Source organism: Manacus vitellinus, unplaced genomic scaffold, assembly GCF_001715985.3.
Source record: "Manacus vitellinus isolate BGI_N305 unplaced genomic scaffold, ASM171598v3 scaffold_4_pilon, whole genome shotgun sequence".
Lineage (NCBI taxonomy): Eukaryota > Metazoa > Chordata > Aves > Passeriformes > Pipridae > Manacus > Manacus vitellinus.
This window is the reverse complement of record NW_021940604.1, coordinates 7525625-7544821: the sequence shown is the minus strand read 5'-3', so window position 1 is coordinate 7544821 and position 19197 is coordinate 7525625. Positions and strand designations below refer to the sequence as shown.

The 19197-nt window shown below is 39.0% G+C and overlaps 1 protein-coding gene across 1 annotated transcript in view; it reads left to right on the top strand.

Moving 5' to 3' along the window:
- The first annotated feature begins 4336 nt into the window (after positions 1-4336).
- The window catches only part of AIG1 (androgen induced 1), an 86026-nt gene continuing 71165 nt past the window's right edge, over positions 4337-19197 (top strand). Inside the window, exons 1-3 of the mRNA XM_029962793.1 lie at positions 4337-4360; positions 4632-4787; positions 11375-11476. Coding sequence (XP_029818653.1) covers positions 4352-4360; positions 4632-4787; positions 11375-11476 — 267 coding nt within the window. The 5' untranslated portion in view covers positions 4337-4351. The remainder of the gene's footprint in view (positions 4361-4631; positions 4788-11374; positions 11477-19197) is intronic.

Here is a 19197-nt window from a genome sequence, read left to right as displayed (position 1 = left end):
TCCATTGTTTGAAGAGGAAAATCAGACCATGTTCTGTATATGCAGATTGTAAAATCTGAAATATGTAAGAAATGACAACTTTCTGCAATTTGATTTTGCATGCTGGTAAAGCTAAGCTTTCATCACCTTGTGGAAAGCCACAAGGTGGTTTTAAGCCTGAATGTTGTTTTGATGGTTCAAGTTATGTCTGCCCCCCACCTGTGAGCTGGTGGCCTGTCCCCAGGGAGATCCCTGATTACCCCAGGGCTGGGGCAACCACTGGCTGCTCTGCTCTGGCTGGGACTGGGATGGGCCCTGACTGCCCCCTGCCACTCTCATCTCCCAAGGATCAGTCAGGCCTCCCTGACACCCTTCTGTGAATTGGTCATCTTATAATATGGGTTATGTTTTCATACTCCTAAGTCCCTTTTTTAAATGCAATCTTATATTTAGCAGTGGAAGCTTACCTGGTAAGTGAGGTACAGGTATCTTGTACAGGTATCTTTTACAGGTGCGTGAGGACACACACACGCGCACACACACACACACACATGCATGCACTTCATGTGCATTTTGGAGTATATAAAAGTTACTTAGTGCTTTTTTGTTATTTCTTGCGGATTTCATGAGCGTCACTCCCATGTTTTATTCTGTCAGCGCTATCTGTTTGCCAACCTACACTGATGTCTTATTTCATAGAGGGGTACATGAAGTAAGTGCTGTTAATCTTGAAAATGACAGCTTAAGGAGAATGAATTTTTCACTTTCACAGGTAGGTAGAGGAAAAATTACCCATAAAAGTAGTAGTGCTTGCAGAGACTTTTCCAGTTCTTCTACCCTGAGCTTTAAGGAGTCCTTCTGATTATAAGAGTGAACTTGGATGAGGATGAGTCCATCAACACTGAAATCCTAGATTCAGTGAATTTAATGGGGAGTTTTCTGTCTTGGTAAGAGTAGTAACAGAATTTGCATGACCTCAGTTTGCAGAGATTTTGTCTGCACCGTGGAGCCCCGTGACATGGGGGAGAAGGGAATCTCCATGCCCTGAAAAAAGGTTTATGAGGAAATAGGTTTTCTGTTGGACTAAAGTCAAATTAGGGGGAGTATGAGGAGGTCATTAGCTGCAGTCCTGCAGTGAACACCTTGTGAAAAAACTGTCCTGCTGAAGCAAGACTTTATTTTCTTGTAGTAAACAGACATGTAAAATTAATTTATTCTGTTCGTTTGTAGGGAACTATCTTTTCTGCTTTATAATCTGAATAGATCTCACTGTTTGAGAAGGTTTCTGGGCTGCTTGGTTTCATCTTCTGTTCATAACTTTTTTTCTCCTGCAGCAACTTAACAAGTGTTTTCTCTGCTCTGAGTTTTTACTAACATATCTTTAAGTGACCATTGTCATTACACTGTCCCATTACATTATCAGTTTAAAGGGACTGTAGTATCAACTATAGTGGCAGTGGCTCCTGTAGGCTTCGGTGGAGAAAATGGGGTCAGCAATAAGTTAGTATTTTATACCTATTCACTTATTTTCTTGGGTTTGCATATTCTGCTTAGAAGTTTCTGCTTCTATCAGTGTTACGTGGTATAAGTAAGGTGTGTCTGTTTTCTGTCAAATTTGTCATTTTCTAAATTGCAGTTTTCCTTCGAGCTGTAGTTAGAGGAAAAACTGAAAGGTATTTCCTCTGAAATGCTGTTCTTGCTTACATTTCCAAGGGGAAAAACAAGTCAGCTGTTTAACAACTTGAGGATGTTTCATATATAGGTTCATCACCTGCTTATTTCAAAATAAGCCCCCTGTTTTGAAAATGTAATCCTAAATCTGAGGTAACACCAGGGCACCTTGGAGAACATTGTTTGGAGGTAGTTTTCACTCCCTTGCTGTGAACTTTTCGCATCTGTTGGGCAGCATTCACACCAAGGAGCATGGACTTTAAAAATTCATTTCATACCATAAACCACTAGTAGCTGCAAGCTATGCTTTTCCTGTGCCAGACCTACAAAGGATATAAATTGTTACAGACTCCGACTGTTTAGTTAATGCTGCTGAGACTCATGTAGTTCTCGAGGTCCCCATTTTAACCCTAGATGTTTGGAAGGTGTCAGAAGAGTTTTCTTGCACATTCTAGAAAGGAAAGGAAGTACTAGAGTGAATGTATGTACGTTATTTGTATGAAGAAGCTGGAACTGTTCCTCCCTGAACACTGTACAATTTTGTCATTGTCTCTAAATGTTCTCAATAAAGATGCAGTTTTCTCCTATATGGATTTTCATTTATTAATTTTTTTGTAGAATACTTTACTTCATATCTACTCTCTGAAGTCTTCGGATACTTTCGTTCCCTTTAGGAGTTTTCAGTTATTCCCCATGATATCATTATATTTTCCCTTGAAGCTCTGTGTTCATAACGGGATGCTGGGGAGAGAAGCTGTTCAGTTTGTGATTGATTAGTGGATGTACAATCTCAATTCCCTTGGAAAGTGGGCGTGTGATTGTTTGAGTCTGTGCTTCTTTCGAGAGGGACCATTTCAGGGAATTGTAGTTAGAGCTGCAAACAATCCATTAGTCACTCATCCAGCTCTGCCAGCATAATACTGTTCTCTGTAGTACATTATTGAGTGTTTTGTCCAATATTGGTTTGAGTGACTCAAGCCATGAGGCTTCCACCACTTCCTCTGAGAAACCATTTCATGGTCTGACAGACCTCACTGTTAGGAAATATTTCCTGGTACTCAGCCTAAACTTTTTAACACTCAAATTGATCTCATTACTGTTAGGTATACTCTTTTTCCCAGTTCTGTCGTCTTTGACGTTCACACTCTTGAGTGAATAGTAGATGGTATCATATCTCCTCATAAGTCAAGCAAATGCATAATTAATTCTTCTATTTCTGCTCTCCAAATAGGCCATCTGTTTGGTGGAAAACAGGGCTGAGTATGGGAAGATTTTTTTCTTCTAAGTGCTTTTTTCAAACAAATAATATGAAAAAGTGCATTAGGAGTTCTTACGTAGCTCCAAGAACTTATATTTAAAAGGCTTTTCAGAAATTAGGTAGAAGATGGTAACTTTTCCAGGAAGTCATTTGAAATAGTAATACCTTTTTCTAGCACAATATACAGCTCTAGCGCTAGTAGTCTGTCACGTTTCATGGCTTCAGGGAACGTTTTGTAATGTTGGTTCATCTATTTATCAAGCAAATTATATGTAGCTAGAGCGTGGAGAGAGGAGAGCAATGGTAGCAGAATTGCAAGAAGATCCAGGAGCCACTTGAATGTCTGTCGTTCATGGCTTTACAGCCAGAATGTACAAGTATTTGGGTCATATAAGGATTGCTGAGGAAGGAAATGTACTTTAATCCATCCAATCATTACGCATCTCTGTATTTCTTTCTAGTAGCCAACATCTGTTTGGTATTTCTTCTGTCCTCCTGCTTGCCTTATTATAGTGTAAATTCTGCAAAGATATATGCATATAATAAATTCTATTTTGCAGAATCTGGGAATGTACCATTCTTATTTCTTAAGGATGGTCTGCTACTTGGTCAGATTCTCCTAGTCGGGGAACACTTAGATTTACAAATAAAACCTCTAAACTAGTACTCCGTACTTGCTTTGAAAAACATGCAGTATGTATTTTAAGCATATGTTTATGTTTTTTGATTAATCACTGTGTAATTTGGGAACCAGGCCCATGTTTTGTTAAATTCTTTACCTGAGATTACCTGATGTGTGTGGTTTGTGACCCAGGCTTCCAGCTTGGGGAGTAAACAAACTGTGTGCACTTCCTCTGAACTGTACTAGAAAGGATATGTGGGTCCTCAGGCAAGAGCATTCCTGAGCTAACTTATTAAAATTTTACTAAGTTAATTAAGGAAGAAAAATGCAGTGATCAAACTAAGATTGAGTCAAGTTTGAACTAAATCAGTGGGTTCAGGTGATTAAACTAACAATTTAATATCACACATAATCTTATGATATTGCGCACAAATACGTAAATGCAAAAAAGGAAAAGGCAGGTAAATAACAGTCTGCCATCAGGAAAGGAAAGTGAATAACTCCTGAAGCTTTCTTATTCTGTCATTCACTATCTGAGAGGAACTAGAGATAGATTTGCTGAAGCTCAGGCCATGTGCTCTGTCTCTTGGGAAGTCTCAGGCACCTCCTTCACCTCTGAGTGGAGTGTCTGGGGCAGGCAGAATCTCCAAGTGAGACCTTTCACAAGGGAAAGAAATGCTCATCTCTTTTCTTTCCTTTCTTTTTACAGGGAGCATTCCTTACTTTTTCCGCCTCAGAGGCAAATGCAGTGACTGTGGGGATGAGTTGTATGGAGTGACGCAGGAAGGGGTGGCTGCAGTTCAGTCCCCGGCGGGTGGCACATGTCTGAGGTGAGGGTGGGAAGTCCCACCTCTGGAATGGTTCTTCCACTCACATTGATTACCCCCACAGATGAGGAGCAAGATGCATGCAGGACTTTGAGTCTAGAAGCACACGTGGCTTTTATGTGAATTAACTTTACCCGTATTTAAGGAACTGATGTATTCCCACTCCCCATGTCAATTCCGTGGCAATATTCCTCATACATGCCTGTGCCCAACCTGCTCTCTGCCAAAGATCTGATATTCTCTGTGTTCAAGAGTGTGTTTCCCTTCCATGCAGGTTATCCAGGCTGTCTTCTTTGGGATTTGTGTCTTGACCGACTTGTCCAGTCTTCTCACTAGAGGAAATGACAGTCAAGAACAAGAGAGGCAGCTGAAAAAACTCATTTCCCTCCGTGACTGGATGATGGCTGTTCTAGCTTTCCCAGTTGGAGTGGTAAGTACAGTGTTAGTCTATGCATGTCTTTGCAAACTGGTGAACGATGTTACTTTTGATTGTTTTCTGCCTGAACGGCTTTCTCACCTCTATGCAAAAGACTATGCAGAAAGGGAAAAGTGGTAGAGTTGATTTTACTACTGTCTTGTTTTTCACAAGTGTAAGGAAGCACAAGTGTGAGGAAGTAACACACTGTGTTGCTGGAATAATCTTTGGGTCATTAAAAAAATTCTATTATAATAAGAACTTGATTGTACAAGTAATTTCAAATCTGTATAGCCCCAGCAGCATCCTGAGACTCAATTTAGACTTTTTCTGCACCACATGTCATCATCAGGAGTAGTGAAAGTGCTGACTGTGGCATGTTTTACACCATAATGACCTGATGGGAGTTTGGGCTGTAAGCCATTTTGACATGGGCAAGAAGGGAAGCAAAAGTCCAGGTTGCTCCCTGTTAAACCCATGGGGGATTCAGAACTGACAGAACTGGTGTAGGAAAAAAAGGGTTCTGTCAGTAATGTAAAAAACCATACAGAAGGTATGTAAAAGACGGATGTACAAATGCAGAAGATAGTATGGCCATGCTCATTGGACAGATGCTCTCCATTTCCAAATGTGACCTTTCTGTGGTGAAGGGGAGCAATTAATTACCACATATTATTTCACTTTACTTCTTACAAAGCAAGCCTAAAAAGGTTGTTTTCATTGTTATTTCTATTCCTGAGTACTGGGAGACAAACGGCGGTCATGGCTAGGCTTTGCGAACAAAGATTTGGGAAGGGCTAAAAAGGCCAATACGAGATAGACAGGTCCGGTTGCAAAAGGCACAGCAGAAAGACTCCTTAGGTGGTATATTCTGCAAGACACGATTCTTTCTGCGTTGTCTTTTCTCCTGAAGAGTGATCCTGCATGTGTTCTCACAGCAGTACTTCATAACTTAAGACTAGTCTCAGCTCCTTCCTGAAACCTGATCTCTCCAGCAGCAGAGGAGATCTCACCACTCACTTGCCAAAGCCTGCCCAGTGCCCGAGGCACTGCTGGTCACCAGGGGCTTTGCTTCCGTGGGATTAGGGGTAGGAAGAGTTCAAGGCCTTAAAGTAGCAAATATCTAACACTGACTTTGTTGTCTGAAGATCTATTTATGTGTAAGAAAAAACCCAGTGAAATTTTGATATGATGGAGATTCTTGTTAGAAGGAAGTGCAGACCTCCTTCTCAGTGGTTCCCAGTAGTGACACAAGGGAACCTTCAGACATAAAAATTGGGCAGATGTGAATAAAATCTTTGTTGGGTTCTAATGTAACAGCAGTGGTCATGCTTAAGTACTTGTCAGTTACCTTAACATCTAAATTACTTTTATTGCTTAGGGTTTTACATGGGGCATGTTTAGGGAATAGTGCAAATACTGAGGAATATTTTAAAGCCTACTAACTGTAGTTTTTCAAGAGCAATTCACCACATTTTTTCTTGTATTTTCTGCTTACTGAAGCCCTTGAGATGACTTGTTCTGAAAAACAGATGAGAAAAGGGATTCCACTCCCAAGTCAAACAAGGGAGTGTGAAAAGAAATGTAACAAAGTAAAGTTTTTCATTCTTAGTACTTCCTAAAAAAGTATTACATATAAACCATCTGGGAAGTCTGACCACCAACCTCCTTCCACCTTCCAGAGGAGGGAAAAGAACCAGCCCAAGGGTAAATAATCTCTTTGGGTGGCTTTGCAACAAATAAAATCTTGCAAACAAATTAAATCTTGCAAAATCTGTGCAGCAAATCACATCTCTCCAGTGTTGTGATATGCATTGTATATCTTCAGGGGCTCAGATAAAGCTGAATTGCCAACCTACTGTTTTGATCAGAAGCATTAAGAAATAAACATGAACCTCTTTTAAGGACATAATGATTACTGTTTACTTATTGTTGCTCTTTTTAATAGGACTCTTAAGAGAATGAAATCAGAAATCAAAGCCTTGTACCATGAAAGTCTGTGGGCAACACTTCCTAACCCTTTTTTAGTTCATTATAAACCTATGATACTATTCAAATGCCTAAGAGATTGGGAATCATCCACAAAAGAAAATTGCTTGCATAGGCATTTTAGAAGTTCCTCACCAGTTCTCATCTCTAATTACTTACACTTGCCATCCCTTTATCCGTGTAAAGGAGATATATATTGGGAGTAATTTACACTGCTAGAGAAACGTGAGACATGCTTAAAAGTCAGAGACTACACCACTGGTTTAGACTATCCTTCCTTTTTTCTGTTTGTTTGACAGAGATCACTAGGTTGCCAACTTTCTGTGGTTAATTACTATTTTGTGTAAACTGTACATGGTTTTATCAATATGTTTCTTGTAATTTGTATAAAACAAGAGTAAGAAGAGATAAAACAGGTATTTCTAGTTTTTAAAGACAGTTTAATAGAAATAGGTGGAAGAACAAAAATTGAAATTATTGCACGTTAAAAGAGAGATTGCTGCCTAGAAAATTACAAACTCTACCACAGACATTTTATATCATATAGCATTAATAGCTTTGTTTGGGTCTGAGTTACTGGCTAGAATTACCTCATTTTTTATGTTATACTTTTATGTTTTTATAAACCTGTGATACAAAGGAGAGAAAGCCAGGCATACTTTCTTATTTTCTGTTTCTCTGTACTGGTACAGGTGAAAGGAAACCTGATCACCCTTCTGTAGATCATCAATAATGCTAATTTGTGATCTCATGCCAAGAAAAGATGTCTAGGCATTTGCTGCAGTTTCCTAGTTACCCCATTAATTGACTAGACTACAGCATACTTTTGTTTCCAGAACTGACTCAACCATGCCAAAATCTCTCTGTTCTGGATTTTACCTTTATCTGTTGTGACAAGGTGACTTGTGATGGTAACATCAGTGAGTGGTGGTGCAATTGTCTCCTGAAGTCTATTCTGTGAGAGGGGTCTTCCCAGATTTTCATTTCTCACTCCTTGTGATTTCCTTCATTGACTCCTTTCAAATCCATTTGGCATATTGCTGTACTAGCACTAGATCCCACCTAAAGCCAGTACCATGCCAATTTGTGCTTACTGTGGTTTCTGCCTTCACCAATACTTTTCTTCTAGATGTAATGCCTTTAACCCTCAAAAAAGCTCACCAACAATATATTTACTCTCACTGTTAACCACAAGTGTGTTGAGGGACAGCCAGAAAGCTTACCTTTAAGTGTATTTAGAACAAATTGTGTCAAGGTCATAAGGGGTTTTTATCTTTGTCATGAGGCCATCCAGGAAATGACTGAACCAAACTGTGCAGCCCAACCAAAAAGAAAAACACAAAGTGTAGGAAAATAAAGTTCCATTGGGTTCACTCTTCGTTTGCATAACATTTCTTGATTGGACTCACGTAAAAGTGCTAATTATACAATTCTTTTCATTGGCTTTACTTTCTTACTTTCTCTTTGCTTCCATTTGTAGTGTTTTGCCAAGCCACATGATTTCTCTTTTGAATCACCATCCGTTTCCTAACTTGTCCGTAAAGTTTTTCCCTTGGCAGGGCCACATGCTCTTCTCATGCCCTCTGAAGCTTCAGGGACAGAGGACAGACACTCAAGGAATATATCCTTAAGTGGGAGGACAGTGTTTTGTTTTCAGCCTTATTTTTACTGCTATGTATTTGTTTAGCAGTCTTTCAGATGCCTGTAATAAGTGAGTAATTCCATAGTTTCGGTTTCCAAGGTCTACTTGCAAAGTTGAGGTTCCATTTGGTCTGTAATGACCAGGACCCTAGATAGGTAATCATTAGAGACAAATAGAATCATTAGAGACCCTAGATAGGTTAATGAAGGACTTATATGTTGCTTAACCTTATGTTTAACAAAGTAATTGCTGTCTTTGGAAAGCTGGCAATTGTAGGAGGCTCCTGTGCAAAGAAGTGTAAAAGCAATTGCTAGTGCCTGTTCTCTTCCTTGAATTCCATGCCTTGAGTTTGTCTGAAGAGGAAGTGGAAGGCTGACATTTGTGCCATTTTGCCATGGGAACAAAAGAAAATAAAATGTTTGGCTCCCTGAAATTTATCTGCATGTGAGCAGCCTGTTCAGCCTGGCATGTGAGGGTAGTACTGTGGCTGTCTCCACAAGAGTGATGAATTGTGCCACAAGGAAGGCAGCATGAGTGTAAGAGGTGCAGTTTTGTTTGAGCCTTACATAGACCGTGTAAAAAAGCAGCTCACTTGAATCGTAGTCTGGCACTGCATGATCGTGTGTGATCTTAGTAAAGCCCAGCCCAGATGAAAGTCTGCCAGTAGCAAAATGTAAGCACGGTATAAGGTTATTTAAAAGTACCAGACCAACAGTTGCTCATTAATTGAAGTAAACAAATTCAGAAGCAGCCAAAGTAACTATGTAGCAAGTCCTCATTATACTTTTTTTTATCCAAAAAGTTCATTTTTATAGTTCATTTTGTCCAGATGAACTCTAATTGTAAGGAAAGGTAAGGTGAACCATTTAAACACTGGAAGGAATCTTCCCCAGGGTGTTGCATTGATCTCATGTCGGGTCATCCCCTGGGACAGGTTAGTTCTGTAACACATTGGGTTTTGCGCACTTCCTTTACCTTATGTCTGCCCTGTGATAGTGCTTTGCTAAGCAGCATTTGCCGTCTGTAGTTCCAGATGGTTGCAACCAGCTAGGCTGATCCTTTTCCATCCATTGGCTGACTTTGGTTAAGGGACAGATGGCATGTTCCTTCTTTTCTTATGTTTACCTCTATTGTTTTATTCTGCTCCACACAAAAATCACGGGTCAAAGCATGCCAGCTTTGTCGTATTCAGTGTAATAAAGTTCAACCTAATTCTGGGTGATTTTTCTTCCTGTAGGACTTCTTTGGAAAACATTATCAGTCTTGGTCTTCATATGCCTGAGATGTTTTTATGTCCCAGTTGGTCTTAGCAGGTTCTCAGAGACCCACTGTGATAATGCATGACTTCTAGGAAGCCTATAGAGAAGAGGATACTTTGCTTCCATTTTTCCTGCTGTTCAGCTATTCATATCTTGGCACTTATGTGTCAGCAGGTGCGTAAAGAGCTAGGCTCTGCCAGTGCCAAGACTGGCCCAGAAGAGAGATTTCTCGTGGGGTACTTTACACTTGCAATATTTTTCGGGCTGTCCATCATAACCTTTTTTTTTTTTTCTGGCCTCTGTACACTAGTCAAATAGCCCAAGTTTATTCTGAGCAGGCACCAATAGCTGTCATAACAGATGGACAACTGTGTTGGAAACCAAGAAACTATGTACTGTATGCACACTGAGTGTACACTGAACCAGTGTACTGGTTCAGGTCATTCACATAACTGACTAGCTGAAGTCTGCATGTCTGTGGTTAGAACAAGATGCCATTGATTAACTGCAAACCTCAGTTTTAACTTTCCTAAGTCAGAAGCGTAGGAAACAACTTATGCCTGCACTATTGCACACACCAGTAATTCGCTGACCTTGCTGTGCTCACCCCATGTTTCTTTCACTTTCTTTTACTGAGCCCCTAAATTAGCTGTAAGGTCATGAGCCATATCGGTTTGGACGTAACTGAATACTTCCCTTCTGATCCCAATTAAAGTCCTATCTGTTGGCTCTCAAACTTTAAACTTGGATTTATCATTACTGTGTTGAGATCCCCTGTACACGGCCATTGAAAAGCTCTTTGTCCAGTTATTGGGTTTTACTGCTATAAACAATGTCTTTTTTTATTACTAGAAAACTATGGCTCAAATTCAAGGTAAGAAAGCAATGGTGTTTTAATTAGAAAATTACTTACCTGTCCCAGCTAAGGTAAGCTAAAACCATTATTTCTGTAAATTTTTTGTGGGTTTATATTGTCTTTGACTTTCAGACATAGGATATGTTTAAAGAATTTGTGCACACTTTGGAGAAAATTTAGCCTAGTGTAAACTTTACCTGAGACATCTGTCCTGTCCTCAGTCTAGAGGAAATAATGGTTTTTCTCTGGGATCCTGGTAAATAGTCTCTGACAAGAACCAAGCCACATTTCATACTGACAAATGAGCAGGATATTAGAACTATTTTCTGTGGATCCCAGTCCATGAATTGTGTGGAGAGTAGTCAAAGGGTTATTTTTTTTCAATGCTGTTTCGATGACTAGCACAAAAAAGTGCAAATATGAATTTGTATGGTTCTGTTGAGGGGTGAATGTTTCATATTTATATGTTCTATGAATTCCAAGTGATATTTTACCTGATTTTCCATTTGTTTTCTATCCTGTTATTGGTGAAATATTATTTATGTGCCACATCTGCTACTAAACTGTAGTATTCAGTTGTAGTTTGGCCGCAGGCATGTAAGTAAAAACATGAGATTTTTTTCCAGGCTGAAAGTCAAGGGGAGGAAAAAAAAAAGAAAAAAAGTTAAAACCTCTGTGAATTCAAAGAGTAAAACAGATTCACACTGTTGATTAGAGCAGTATTTGGTCAAAGAACAATGATGTCCATGTCTATCCATAATCATTTGCTGAATGCCCCATTTTGCTACCTATAAATGTGTAGCTAATTGTTCAGAAGCATATATTTAAAAATGTCTTGTCTTTTTTTTCTTCTTAGTTTGTCGTGACGATGTTTTGGAGCATCTATATCTATGACAGGGAACTGGTTTACCCAAAGCTACTTGATAATTTTATACCAGCATGGTTAAATCATGGAATGGTGAGTAAAAGTAATGCAAACACTTTCTTGCATAAAGAAAAGTCAAGACTCTGATTTCCCCGTGCATGACTCTGCATACACTTAGAGCTAATGCCCTCAGAAATGATTAAAGAATGTGGTTTGCAAGCAAGAGTAACATCTTTCCTTCCTTGACTCCTTGAGTCATATTTGAATCTTTATTAGCTTGGAACAGTGGAGATTTGAACTTACGTGTCTTACATCACAGGCTAGTTGTGGGGGTCAGCTGTTTTCTGTGATAAGGTAGTTTTCTCAGAGAAATGCCACCCTGTTCATGAGGAAATTTAATCAAAAGAGACTTCCACAAAACAGAAGTTCTGACTTAGACAAATCTTGCTCTAAAATGACAGAAACACTTAATTGAAAGATTTTTTTTGGCATTCTACCAAAATATAATTTATGATGGAAATGTTTTTATTATAATGTTTGTTCAAAAATCTGCTTTTGGACTTGTATGTTTTTAGAAAAAAAATTGAAATAATTACTGATTTCTCAAGCACACTAAACTTATGTAGCAGAACCTGTATCTGAATATTTTTAATAATGTGAAATTCTATGCAACAGTGCAGAGTTTCAAAATTGCTGCATTGGTAATCATAAAGGTAGTTTCTTCACAAGAAATCTGACCTTTTAATCCCTCTCTGGTATGTCAAGTCAGACATTCTTTCTCTCAACTATATGTTTAAATGCTAAGGGAAAGATAAGGCCACACTTTGCTATCAGGTACTTTCTGCTGTTTAGGCAGCGTTATGCAGTGTCGTGTTTCCTTCTCTAGTTGCATCTGTGCAAAATGTTTCATTGTTACTTTGTTCTCCATATCAAGGCATGGCAAACCGTTTGGCACTGCTGTTCATTAGTAGATGACAGCAGAGCTCATCCTTAAGGGCGTGTCTCTTGTATCACCACAGCAGATCAAGATTTGTCCGCTAGTGCTGGGCATGATAAATTGGTCCTTTGCAGAGTGGGGCAGATGGCACTACTGTTCCCTAATTTTTTTGTAAAAGGCACAGTACAAGTGTTGCTGCTTACAGGAGGAGGATCAGCTTTTACTAGATATTGTACTGTTTTATGATGTTTTAAAAGGAACAGCATGATATTATATGTGTGTAGAGCAGAGAAAAGAGTCTGATGACTCCCACTGTGTTTGTTCAGGCTGTCCTCCCTCGAGTTTTGAGGTTACAAGCTGAACACTTGCAAACACTGCCAAACCATGCATACCTTGATTTTTTTCCCCACAACAGATCAGTGGCAGGTCTGATGACATTTCTTCCAGGTGACATTCCACATACTGGAAGTACCTAACCTGTAACATTTTTCATGAATTGTGAAGCAGTTTTATGTTGTTGTATAGTGTGAAGCAGTTGGCAACAAACAGCTGTTTCAGGAAGTCTTCTCTCTCAGCCATAACTGAGAGGCGACTCAAGCTCACATTGCTTTGTAGAAATGTCTGCTTAGTGGAATATATGAAGAAGGCTTTTTTATTTGTAATTTTTGGACATCATAGAGTTTGCTGAAATGTATTGTATGCAAGCATCTTAGACTTTTTTTCAACTTGAAGTATTTTAGAAAGCATTTTTGAAAGACTTTTGTAATGGAATTGTTTTCTGCATCAATCTCCATTTATCCAAGTGTTCCTTTAGCTCAATCACAGGGAAAGCTTATGGCTGTGGGCTTTTCACCATATTTTAGTCACATTTTTTCTGATATTTTACCTATCATTTTATCCTCATCAGCTTTCATGCTAATTAATTCTGATGCATTGCCCATAATAATATGAAAGGTTATTAAACTACCTTGAGAATGCCAGCACTTCACTTACTAGTAGTTACAATTTTGACATTGGCAAATTTTAGAGAATAAAATTTTCACCTGTGGGAAATGGGTAGGACCTCTGGGAATACAGTTTAGAAAAGTCAGGATCCCTGGCTGGTTTTTTATACTGAAATAAACATTTATCCTCATGTGTTTCTTCACATTTTGACATCAGCTGTGCACATTCAATGATAATTTTTCTGAATGCAAGGGTGGCCGTGCTGGAGCCCAACCTTGTACAACAAAATTCACACAAGAGACTCATTAGCCTTGGCAGAGTGAAACCTGTCAGTGAGAGGTGGGTTGTTTTGCCTCTGTAGCACTGCTGATACATCCCAGTTTTGTGTGAGCTTCCCCTGCAGTACCTGGTGCAGCTCTTAGGAATCTGACCGCAAGTGTTACTTAACCTGTGAATACTCTTTCCAGGTTTTTTCACAACAGTTTCCCCAAAAAGTGTATTTAGCACAAAAAAAAGCCATGAAAAGTGGAAAATGTAAAACTATACATTTTTCACAGTAAAAAGATTCCTAGTTTACTTGAAAAGTCATATTTTTGAAAGTTTCTGGCAAAGGTATTATGACCAGCTGTAACAACTTGCTCAACTGTCAACATCAGCCTTCAAAATCCATATATAGAAAAGGAGTGAAAAGTCATGAAATCTGGCTGTAATAATAGCAATCATATTTCCATTAGTAGTAGAATATTTGAGAGTGTTCATACTTTAGAATATTTGAGAGTATTCATACTTCAGAAGCATTTTAAGGTGGCTATAAAGAAGGCTGTATGCAGAAACTGTTTGAAAGGCTGCATTAGCCCAGGCAGAAGTGGTTTGGGCAAGCAGTGTCTGCTGCTTTTTTAGGTTATAATAATTAGTTCTCATCGTCCTTTTTCTTCTCCTCCTTTCCCATCCCTTCTCTACAGTTACAACACCATCTATACTTGAAATTCTGTTTTCTTGAATACTTAGTACTGTCTTGTTAATACTCAGAGATATCACTCCTTCATAGCAATACTTTTTCAACATAAAAAAAAAAAATCCTAATTATAGAAAAAAATCCCCTCTAGAGATGGAAAACACAAACGAAATGAGCCTTGGAACTATGTGGTCCTATTGCCGATTTAATCTTAATATTTTTTATAAAGTTTCATAGAATCAAAGGAGAGGCTAATCATTGTGCACGAAATAAAAAGCCACAAACATAAAATTGCGTATGGTGTCAAGAACTCTGTTTCCATTTTATATATCTATCTATGTATACACACTGTAGTAGTTACCAATATAATTCCTGTGTATGGGGAAATTTGTACAGTAAGTGGTGCCTCGTGGTACCAAATAGTTCTTCATACATGTAGATTCATACACCTGTGAAAGGTATCACTAACAGGGTTGTACTGTGCCATAAAACTGATATTTTCGTCATCTCAGTCAGTTGCTTCATCCATAACCGGTGGTATCACTATGACTTGAGAAATGACCAGGGAAATCAGTGGCAGGGTTGCTGTTGATTTCTTCAATGAAGAAGGGATTTCATCTCTGTTTACTATGTGAAGGAGCACATCTGAGTCGCACAAGTTAAGCTTCTATCGGACAAAATAACTACCTGTCTAAAGAGAGCTGTTGTAGAATAGGGCTGTGTCTCAGCTGTGATCTGTTTCTGAACTGTCAGATGCACTTCCTAGATTTATTAGTTATGCAGATGAATTCATCTTTGCGGGCTACAATTTTAGTTGCCAAATTACTGAACTCTTTCATCAAATATGTCATTTGTGTTCTTGAGACTGTGCTGCAGTTTGGATCCATATCAGCTCATAATTCAACAGGTGCATTTTCCATGGGAAATAGTCTTTCCCATTTTCTGATGGCTGTCTATCTGATCTTTATCAGTATTAGGAATTTTTAATTAAAGGCTAACCTTTAGTGTTTAAAACTAATGTGTCATAGTAATAGGCTTTTTATCAGCTCCTTCCTTGCACCTTTTTGTGTTGGGACTGGACAGGTTGATGCATGGATAACATTTGTTTCCGTAAGTTATATTCCCTTCAGTATTAGCACAGGCTATATAAGTAGAGGTTGCCCCTATTCTAACCAATGCACACATAAACAGATATGTAGTCTGAATTAATTTAAGCTTGAGCATTGCTGATTTTGAGCCAGATTACATGGCAGGACTCCCTGAGGTATCTATCCAAGTTAGCATACCATTTCAGCAAGAGTCCTTCTTTGTTTTACAGACGCTGTCTCAAATTTGTTTTAAAAATGTGAATCATCTTTTGTTTGTGGTGAAGAAAGCAAAATGCAGAGATAGAAACTACTTACTGAGAGGTTTAAGTGGTTCTGGAGGTCACAAAGTATTGTCTTCATATGAGAACTTTAGAGGAGAGGTCAGGAAGAGGGGAAGAAGAATATGCTCTGCATCTGTGGAGTTGGAGAAATGATTATTTCATTACTTCTGTGCCACTGCAGTCTATATGAGCTCTTCCAGTTTTGTCCTCTTGTTATTTTTTAATGCTGCTTTTGGGAAATGGGAAAAAAAGACATTTCTAGAAAGACTTACCCTCTGTCCTTGTATTCAGGAGAATGCACAAAAGCTGGGACAAATAGCAGAAAAAGACAAGTTATGGAGAGGAAGGAGCCTGTCCAAGTGATATATCTCTACTTATTTCACAAGTTATCTCTCTTTTCTTATTGCTGAAAAGTTGAGTGCACCAGAGAGTGGTACAGAGGCCTGCTGACCACCTCTCCAGCTGTTTTTCCTAACAGCCTTATCTTCAGTCTGGTGGCCTTGGCTTGTGTGTGTCTCTTTGTTTTACTGATGGAAAGGACATAACCCTGTTGGAGTGAATCCAGAGTAGAGCCATGAAGATGATTGGAGGGATGGAACACCTCTCCTATGAAGAAAGGATGAGAAAATTAGCATTGTTCAACCTGGAGAAGTGAAGCCTCCAGGGTGACTTTATTGCAACCTTTCGGTTCTTGAAGAGGTCCCCCAAGACAGATGGAGAGATACTTTTACAAGGAGATGTAGTGATAGGACTAGGGGGAATGGCTTCAAACTGAGAGAGAGTAGGTTTAGATTAGGTATTAGGAAGAAATTCTTTACTGTGAAGGTGGTAAGGCACTGGAACAGGTTTCCCAGAGCAGCTGTGGATGCCTCATACTTTGAAGCATTTAAGGCCAGGTTGGATGGGGCTCTGAGAAATCTAGTCTAGTGGAAGGTGTTCCTGCCCAGGGCAGGGTGGTTGGAACTAGATGATCTTTAAGTCCCTTCCAAACCAAATCATTCTGTGATTTTATGAAAGCTTTTTTTCTAGTGTAAATCTTTTTTCCTTGACGATTCGACAAGTAAAAAAATAGAAAAGTTGTGCAAAAATCAAAACTCATAGTAACCTGACATAGAGAGATTGAAAGGTCCAACAATGGTGAGTTTTTTGACAAACCCATCTCTTCATCATTCGCAGGTCAGCTGCTGCACGGTGCTTGCTCTGATGTACAAACAAGGAGATGTCCTTTCTTTCATCAGTGTTTCCATCTAGCATGTTAACCTAATAATCCTTTTCAGAAATGAGTAATTTGAAAGAGTGCATTATACTTCTTGGGGATGCTTCCTAACAGAGCAACATCCCATGTATGCACTCTCTTTATGCCTTCGTAATGCCTTATGCTTATGACTAGAAGATACTTATATTTTTCTGAGATTTGTTTCTAAATCCAATTTAAGGCTTTCAGGGATATTCCAAGTCAACTGCTCTTCTTAATTTACCTACAATATTTTCATATGTTAGGTGTGAATAAAGTTTTCAGTGCTCCAGAAAGGAGTTTCTGCTTGTTACGTAACTTGCAAAGTTTTCTGATAAAAATCAGGAAAAATTTTTAATTTAATATCCAACAGAATACCCACACCTAGATGGCTATTATTTAAACATCTATCTGATGGAAAGAGTAGCAATTGAAGCTGGTTGCCTGGGGACTCAGAATATTTGCAAAACCCGTGAAAATAATGTTGTTGGATTTGTACACTTCTTGCATGTTCATGCTGCAGTTACATGGCTCCATCTGCTATCTTTCCTCATTATCTGCCAGTTCCACCACTGGAGCGTAAATACAGTGGTATCAATTATCTCCCTGCTCTGGGGAGAAAAACAGCAGCAGCTTAAAAGATTCTTTTGATCTTCTGTTACTTATGTGAAGGGCTTGGAAATTAGTGGTGTGTCAAAACCTGTGATAGTGTAGCACCTGAAAATTGAGAGAGGCTGCTAGGATGAAGAAGTCCAAATTACCTGAGTGGCATCCTCTAGGAGCATTAGGAAAACCCCTTTACCTAACACAATAACAGCACAGTAGTTTTTCTGAAGTAGGAGGCTGGCCTTAACCATGTTGCATATCTGCCAGAGGACACTCATCAAGGTAAGGTGAAGACAGCTTTATAACTGAACACAGATGCTGAATGTTTCTGATTACTTGCTTTTTCCAGTCATCTGGAGAAAACGCACACAGAGGCTCCTCCTGGTGTAAATGACCCCAACCCTTAGTAATGAGGAAGCTTTTCTAAAACTTTTTTGAATATTTAGTAACAGCTAAACATGTGAGCCGTATTCTAGGTGTGAGCATTGCAAATTAAAAGCCTGAGAGCTGAAATCCCCAGATGAGGTCTCTTTCAGAAGTTTAGCCACCTTCTGTTGACAATATCACATAACTATGTCTGTAAGCACAGAGGATGAGAGCATCTAGTGTCAACATCAAGTTGTGGGAGTTACTACCAAAGGAGGAGAGTAGGGGAGAGAATCAGTGAGGGAGCATAAAAAGGGAGGTTAGGGAAAGATAGTTGAATGAGAAGAAAAGACAGGCGGGAGGAAAGAGATGAATCAAAAAATCAGCTGATGCTATTCCAACTCCTACCTAAAAAAAAAAAAAAGAAGAAAAAAACCAAAACAGATGAGGCAAGTGAATAAAAAAAAGAGCCACAGAATAATGTAGACAAGCTGGAAGACACTCAAAATTCTAAAGAGGACCTGAGGGAGGAGGAGGAGGAAAGGAGTAGCAAGGAAATAAACAGTAAAAAAGATGAATGTGTTTTCTTCCATTGTTTCACTGGGAAGACTTCCCTCAGATGTATTAGTTAGAGGAATTGAGAGCAAGGAGATGGCTTATGGATGCTCTGTGAGAGGAGGAGAATTGCTTCTGTTGCTGTTGGATGTAGTTTATGGGTCAGATGAAGTAGTATTTGCACAGTGACATTCCAGGAGCTTCAAAACCTTGGAAAAAGTTTAGGATGAAAACCACCTGCAACCATGCAGTAGTATGAGGCCTGTGTTCATATAAAACATATCTGTGTGATACCAGTAAAATGATGTTGATATCTTTGCATTGCTGTCTATATTTTTATCTGACAGTGCTGTACGTTATCTTGACCATCTGTTTGACTCTCACAGCTTCAGTCCTGCTGTTGATGAAAGCCCACATTTTTTCATATCAGCTGTGAAGTGTGAGTTGCATTGCATATTAAAACAGATGTGGTTTGCTAAAGGTTGCAGGTGTGCAGGAAGTACCAGAGGTAAGGAGATGTACTATCTGTGTTTCAAACTGCCCCACTTAAACAGCCAAAAGGAGGTATAACCCTGGAAGTCATAATTATGCCGATAGTAATAATACTGGTAATAAAAGCTTAAAGCCAGATTTTCAACTGAAGTCAGTCATACAAATGTTTGTTAAGGCGATTATTATGGGCACAAAGCAAATAACTAAAGAAAAGCTCCAAAAGAACACATGAAAGGATACTTAGATTTTCTGCCTTATTCTGGGTGTGGAGTACATACTGAGCATGTTTCCTAGAAGCAGAGTTTGGCTGTGGACTGCTAGGTCTGTTTGTTAAACCAGCAGTGGTGTGGGATGG